General features: G+C 31.8%; 1 protein-coding gene across 1 annotated transcript; it reads right to left on the reverse strand.

Moving 5' to 3' along the window:
- Positions 1 to 4,927: 4,927 nt before the first annotated feature.
- LOC111404553 (probably inactive leucine-rich repeat receptor-like protein kinase At5g48380) lies at positions 4,928 to 5,561 on the reverse strand. The gene is made up of 2 exons (XM_023033344.1): positions 5,462 to 5,561; positions 4,928 to 5,301 (listed from the first exon to the last, which is right to left on the reverse strand). The coding sequence occupies exons 1-2, from the start codon at positions 5,559 to 5,561 to the stop codon at positions 4,928 to 4,930; spliced, it is 474 nt and encodes a 157-aa protein (XP_022889112.1).
- Positions 5,562 to 8,118: the final 2,557 nt, after the last annotated feature.

The raw sequence follows: 8,118 nt of genomic DNA on the forward strand, positions 1-8,118 counted from the left end.
GCCGGTCTCAAATTTGAATAAAGGAGGAGGGTTTACATTATATCTACTTTAAAAGAAAATTAAAAAAATATTTTTTGTAAATGTATTTCAAACAATAATTCGTCTTCATTCTATAAATATTGTATACTTTATAAAAAAATAATACAATATGATATAAATAAAAAAATAAAAAGTGTCTTCATTAAATTATTTTTATTTCTTTAAAAGTGTTTTCATTACATTATTTGTGTTTTTTCTTTAAGAAAAAAAAAGACAAGCCCACGAGCCAAAGCTCAGCTTGACCCATGAGCTCGGCTCGCCATGAGCGTGAGCCGAGCTCGTGAGGTTAAGGGCCCAGCCGGCTCAGCTCGGGCCATTGCCCCCACTACGCTTGCACCCATCCCTCATCCATCTTTACAACCCACCCTCATTCAACGGCGGCAAGCAACAGCAATACCGTTGTGCACAATGGTGCTTCACTGCAGAAGCATGTTGCACGCAGCGAGACAATGCTGTTATTGCTCAAAGCGGAGCAGTAGCGACATCGCCTTGGAAATCTGGTTGTGAGAGTGGTAGACAACACTGCTGCAGGCAGTGAGGCGATGCTGCTGAAGGCCGAATAATATAGAATTGTGACTTTAATATATTATTTAATATAGAATTTGTGATCAATTAATTTGATAATTTGTGATCAAATAGTATAGAATTGTGACTTTAATATATTATTTAATAACATATATGTTTACTTAATTATTTCATAAATAAAATTTAACTAATATATGATTTTTGAAGTTTATAACATTGTTTATTAATTTTCAAATAGGTCATGCTTAGTCTCTTATAAATGATTTTTTTCATCTATGTATCCTCTCATTTGCCTATAAGGGTATGTTTGATTCACTTCCAATTTCATGGAAAATGGAAAATATTTTCCACTTTTCATTTTTTTTGGTGCTTGATAGGCATTTATATCTTAGCAATTGGAATTCCATTTTGCTTCACACGGTGACCATTTCTTACTTTTCTTTGAATTTGTTTTCCTACCTATATGGTGGGAAATGGAATTTCAGGAACTTTTATTATTATTATTTTTTTTGAGGTAATGGAAACAAATTCTAAAAATTATTATAAAAAAATATTTCTCTTTAATTGACAATTTCTATGTAAAATAAAGCCAAACGAACATCAAAAGATAGATGATTTTCTTGAATTTTTTTTTCTTTTTTTTTTTTTTGCAATGAAAACAAATTTCATCCCCAATACGAGTAAAATCTATCCCTTTAATTGATAATTTTCATATAAAATAAAGTCAAACGAACACGAAAAAATACTTTTATTTTAACATTTTTCACGTGGAAAATTATACCAATCAAACGCAATAATTTACAATTCACAGGAAAATAATTTTTAGGCAATTCAATTCCCTTGAATTCGTTTTCTTTCCATCCAAATTTCATCTTTCCAATCAAAAGGACCATACATGTTTTCTCGTGATGTTGCAAGAAAGTGGTAGTCGTCTTGGTTTATTTGAGTTCGACCATTTCTTTCTCATTTTTCTCTCTTTTGATATTGTTACCACCATTCACCTTAATCCTTTGTGGGTTAGTTTGTGGCAAAAGAAGTGAACTGGTGTTGTGGGTTTGAGCCCCATTGTGATTTTGGTATTCTATTGATGTTTATTGTTGGTTTAAATAGAGCCCAATTTTCACAAGATTTGAAGTATTTTCACGATAAATGGTATTAGAGCATAGAAGCGTGTAAATTTTGAACAAAATGGAAGTTGAAATTGGTCTTGAAATTTGCAAAAATCGGTTGAAAAATCAAAATGTCGAATCTATTTTTCATGTTTTTTGGCCAAATAAGAGGTCTTTTGGATGAACTAAGACCACAACCGAACTCAACAAATCAAGGACAATCCTGCTAGCCAACACGTGAGGCAGACAATGGCGTGTAACACCCACACGTAGATGATGACAATGGTTCGTATGGGCAAGTCCAGCGAATATCAGTGACGATGTTTGAAGGCAGATTGTTTCTGGAGGTTTTGCTCTTGGACATTCAGGATTCAAGTTTTCGTGCTCGTGTTGCTATAGTTGTTGGAAGCTTTAGGGCGAATAATCGTGGCCCTAAAATAATAAATTCACATCTCCCCTTATGGACGTGGATTTGGTTCCTTGTCATCTTGTTCTTTCCTTTTTATTATTGTAGTTACAGCTATCTTATGGGATAACTATTTACTTTTTACACTAGCAGCTCATCGTGTAGGTGACATTAGGATTGAGGTTATTGTGTGAGATAACCATTGCCTGCTACTAGACCTAATATATTATTTGCTGATTAGTGCCTAGAATTATTTGTGAATTTAATATATTATTTTCTATGTGAACTTGATATATTGTGTTTTAATTTTGAAGATTTTGCTGCCATTTTATTTTCTATTAGTGATTCCTGTGACCTTAGGAAACTTTGACTGGATGTTTTTGTACCTCTACTTTACTTGTGGTCATTGCTTGTTCGCATACTATATTTTGTGCATTTTTGGTAAAATGATAAAATGATAACACGTTTTTGAACACGTTTTTGAGTTGAGTATTTTTAATGGCAAAGGTAACTCTTCTTTTCGGCAACAAAAGCTGAAAGGTAGAATTTGGGATAGGTCTAAGTTGAGAGTGAAAGGTAAAAGATTGTTATAACTGTAGTGAAATTGAACACTTGGTAAGATACTATCCTATGAAGAATAATAAAAAGAAAGAAAAGGTGAGAGATGAGGCAAATGTTGTCATTGGGTCTAATTATGACCCGAGTGAGGTTTATAGTTTTTTTTTATTGTTAGAGTTTATTGTTAATAAATATGATTACTGCTTTGCATCTATGTGAAATCCTATTTATATGCGTGATTGCTTGAATCGGTTGCATTGTTCCATGTTACACTTTCAATATATTTGATGTGTGTATTTGCATGAATTTGAAAGTGGTTTTATTATTGTGTTTAATGTGTTTCTATGTAAAGTGGGTTGGAAAGCATGAGTAGTTAGTGTGTCTATTGGTAATGTAGGGTATATATGCTTAAGGTTACATTTGTGATATGTATAGGGAATTTAGAGAGTGACAGGTGATGTTTGGAATCCTCTATCTGTGGGAATTACGATCGTGTAAAGTGTGAGAATAAAGTTCCTATAACCTTTATTAGCTGGAGACCCATTATCTTAGCTTGAGAGAGGTGACGTAGTATAAAAGAATATCCCATGGTCTTAAGATCTATATTGGTTTATCTATTAGGCATGAGGAGCGACCAATCTAGTGAGCATAATTAGCAATAAGAGGAAATATGTGTTCTAGATATACGAGCTACACGGAATGGGTAGGATAATTATGGTGAGATCTTTTCGTAAAGTCATTTATACATTTGTTGTATATGTTGGCCATTTTGCTTGATTAACTTAGTGTCAGTTTGATGTTTTTCGAATATTGAACATGTTTGAAAATATCTTTCTGCTATCCTATGATATATCTTTATCGCATATTTTTTGTATTCTTAATTGATTATTGTGATTATTTGTTTCCATTTGGATTTTCTTAACATTAGGCCCTTGATAAGTACATAAAGTAGGTATTATATGTGTTTCCGGTTCGAGACACGAGGTAAGATTTGTGATTTGAATTTTATTTGGTGACCTTGATTAGCAAATATAAACTTTGTGTCGTTTGTTTGCAAATTCAATTGGTACCAAAGTGAAGATTTGTTGGGTTTTCATATCCAATAAATTTTGAACAATTATGTTAAAAACGTTGTTGGATTAATTATATCAATACCATAGTAATTGGCTTGACCAGAAAGCAACTTGGGCTATTGGAAGACTTAACTAACTAAATTTGCTCATGGCCCAATTCACTTGAGGATGACCTATTTGTGTTAGCCCATTTGTGCTTAGTTAGTTGGAGGTCCATTTATTAGGTTTGTTGTCCCATTTCAATCTTTTATCTTGGTTTTATGTCTTTGGCACAACTTGACATATGACCTAAACTAATCTATATATCCTCTCATTAGCCTATAGCTGTTTCTTGTTTTTGAGTTTGTTTGCAATATGTACAAGAAAGTGGCAACCATCTTGGTTCATTTGAGTTTAACCATTGCTTCCTTTTTGTTCTTTCCTTTGTGATATTTATATCACCATTTACCTTAATCCTTTGTGGGTTAGTTTGTGGCAACCGAAGTGAAGTGGTGTTGAAGGTTCGAGCCTCATTGTGATCTTGGTGTTCGATTGGTGTTTATTGTTGGTTTAAACTGAACTAGATTTTCACAAGATTTGAAGTATTTTCTTGATCAGCTTTTTTAAAACAAAGAATAATCAAGTTCAGCACTCCACATAAGTCCTGTTTGATGTAGATTTTTTGATAATTGATTTTGTGAGAAGTAATTTTTTTCTAAAGAATGATTTTTGAAAAATGTGTAACAAACAAGAGTTTATTTATTTACGATTGAGATAAAAAGCAGGATAAATAGTCAATAATCTTGACATCAAATCTGAACCGATACAAAATGTTAATATCAACCTCACTCTCGACTACATGGTGATATTGTCCAAGAGGATTGTGGATTTTTGCTTTTATGGTTCAATAATGAGATATTGTATACACTAAAACATGATAAGTTAATGTTTGCATAGACTACCTTGAAAACCAACAAAAACAGATAACTAAATATGAATATTATTTCACTCATCAATTACATCTTTATATGAATAATGTTATTCATAGTGAGGACTATCGATAATCATATTATGTGGCATACATACGACATTTTGTTATTTGATGCATAAAACAATAAAAAAAACTACCATATTAACGCATCAAAATAACAAACTGCCACATATATGCCATATAGGGTAATTGCTGGTAGTTTCATCATGAATAACATCATTTGTCTTTAATAGATCTTCTATGGACATCAAGTGATAATAAGTTCATCTAGTTGATCAGCAAGATCATCTACAAATGGCAACAAGATGTCATCTTTCGTTGCCATATTATACTGTTGTTCAATAGCTCTAAAAAACATGCACGCTTCAAAGATGGTGGGATCAGTCAGCACACAGCTACAAGCAATATTAAGAAATCCAGAAAGCTCACCATCATAACCCTTTCCAACAAAGGACCGAAAATTTGAATCTAGAAGTACATAGGCTCTAGAGAGCCGAAAAATCCAATCTACAAATCTTTTATTAATTCTCTTTGGGGCTTTAGCCAAATTGGTCGATCTCTCGCTTGTTACTAACTCGAGAAGCACGATCACAAAACTATAGACATCCCCTTTTAGAGTAGCTGCAAAGTTCTTATATATTCTAGAGCAACATAGTCCATCTCCCTCAATTCACCATGTACAAAATACTCAAATGAGCTCCAATGGGATTAATGAGACTAACTAGTCCATCATTTGATATTTTCGATTCTTAATTGACATCCAGTAAGTTGATGTTGGAACTTGTGTTTCGGTTGCTAATACAAGGATTGCAGTTGTGGTGTAGCCATGTAAATCCTTTTGCAACCCCAATTGCTATTTTGAGCCTTAAAGGCCAATCCATATGTTTGCCACTATCTTTCAAACTTAGTTTATCGTGAAGGACACAATCTCAATTTGTGTTCTAAATATGTCTTTGGAGAGATTAATCACAGGATATTTGGGATCAAATCATACTTGGATTATATATGTTTCCCAGAATAAATGTTGATAAATTTATTTTAGACACTAGAACAATTGTAATTAATTTTGATAACTTATGACTTAATTGGTTATTAATTTTATTTGTTAGGTAAAATGCGAGGCAACTTGGTGGGATTAGAAGAAAAAAAAAATAGGTAAAAAACGAAAGAAATTCAAAGTTTGGGAACCAAAATGTAAACATTCAATAGTTGATTCCGAACATAAAAATGATTATTGAAGATCAAATATGATCAATTGGATGCAATTGGAGGTCAAATAAGTGAAATATAGTCAAAGGATTTTCACAAATAAATTTTCACCCAAAAAAGTTGTGCTTCGAATTTTTAGTCTCAGATTGAGACTCGTTTATTTCAGGTAGTAAACGTTTGAATTGGGAAATTTCTACTTCTAGAAGAATTATATCCTCTTGGATTATCTTTTCAACGCAGTTTGAATCACTCTAATTGAATATCAAGAGAGAAAATTACGACCAAAATACTGAAAGCTGCTCAGAGAGAAAAACAAGCGAACTAAATGCACAAGAAATAAGTCGTCGCGATCAAAATCGATGAGAGAGCATTTCAATTCTATGGTGTGGCCGCACCAATTCATACGAAGTGGGGACAAATTTTCAACTGACGGGCCAACTATCCTTCTATGATTGAATCTCTTTTGGAACTCAAATCGGACGTATTTTTTGACCTAATTACATCTCCTATAAGTACAAAGCATGTGCTAAACACTGTAGAACTCTCTCTTGCGTCTTCATACACAATAATATCATCAAATTTATCAAGAATAAGAGGATAATTCATTACTTTTAGAAGAGAAGACCAATCCCTTGCCAAGAATTGAAGCCAATTATATTAAGATTTTGAAGAATTCAACCTTGGGATGGAAGGGCAAGATTTTTTTTTTTTTTTCACGATTTCATAATTCGGGCCATAATTTTTCATTATTCTTCTTATAATTTATTTTAAATCATGCTAGGCGAGACCATTTTGTGTTTGATGAAGATGAACCTTATTATTTTATTTATTTTAATTCAAGACTATTGATTTAGTTTAGTTCTGGTTCTCGATGAATTTTACATACCCATTGCATTATGTAATTGCTTAATCTCCAATTAGATAATCATAAGTTTAGAACGGGATAAAATTATTATATGTACAATAGATGTTGGAAATAACATTTATCACATGTTTAATTATATTAATAATATGGAATTTAATGCACTCTAATCATTCAAATTAGGGTTACGAATAGACTCAGGTCATAATTAGAATAGAGTTAATTTATCTTGGAAAAGAAAGTTACAAATATTAGTTTTATCAAATGTTAAGAATGCATGACTATGATTAAAATATATAATTGAGAATTGAAATAGATAGCAATATGCAGATTCGAATTTCAACACAATCATTCATAAATTGATAAAAACCACACTTCTATAGGTTTCAGAGATTAATTTAACATAAATCAAATCAGAATCCTTTTTTTTTTTTTTTACACGCAATTCAAATATTTTACGTAACTAGTAAACTCGAATTGAAATTTATTCCCTGTGAGACGATACTCTATCTCATTAAAATTATTACTTGTCAATGATCTCTAACGCTTGTAGGATTTTGCATGAACACATGATATCCTTCCAAGATCCATCATTTAACCAATAATTGTCACCAACATATAGTACCAAAAATACTAATATGCTCGCACTTATAACCTTTTATACACAAATGATTCAACATTATTTTGATAAAAATCAAACATTTTGATATTCTCATCAAAACGTGTATTTCAACTCCTAGGGACTTAGTTCAATCCATAAAGTAGACTGCACACATATATTCTATTGTGCAGCTACAACTAGCAAAATCTGAATATAGCTACTGTCAAAATCAAATCCTTGTAATTGGTTGTAGCCAGTCTTACTTTGTAAGTATGAACATTACCATCCATGTTGATTCCTTGTAAACTTATTTTAATCCCATCAATTGGGTGGCCCAATCAAAGTCCAAACTTTGGTTTCAAACATAGATTTCATATCGTATTATATAATTTTTTGTCATTTCTTTGAATCAACTTTTGACTTTGCTCATATATTAGGGTCATCATCATCGATTAGTAATAAATTACTAATATTAGGAATTTGTGTTTCCAATGAAAACAAATGATCCTGATGAATTTACATGGAGGTGGTGTGTGAGTCATCTCATATTGATAAAATGGTGTGTCCCAAGTGTCAGTCTATACGCCAATTGATGCATGCTCAAACTGTACGTCGTATAATTAGTTCATTATATCTGTCGAATCATGAACTTATTTATGTTCTACTTGTAGTCCTACTACCTTATCTTAAAATGAGCTGTTTCTTCCCAACACAAAAAAAAAAAAAAAAAATTTTTTAAAAATAAAAAATTTTTTTTCTTTTTATA

Source organism: Olea europaea, chromosome 11 (assembly GCF_002742605.1).
Source record: "Olea europaea var. sylvestris chromosome 11, O_europaea_v1, whole genome shotgun sequence".
Lineage (NCBI taxonomy): Eukaryota > Viridiplantae > Streptophyta > Magnoliopsida > Lamiales > Oleaceae > Olea > Olea europaea.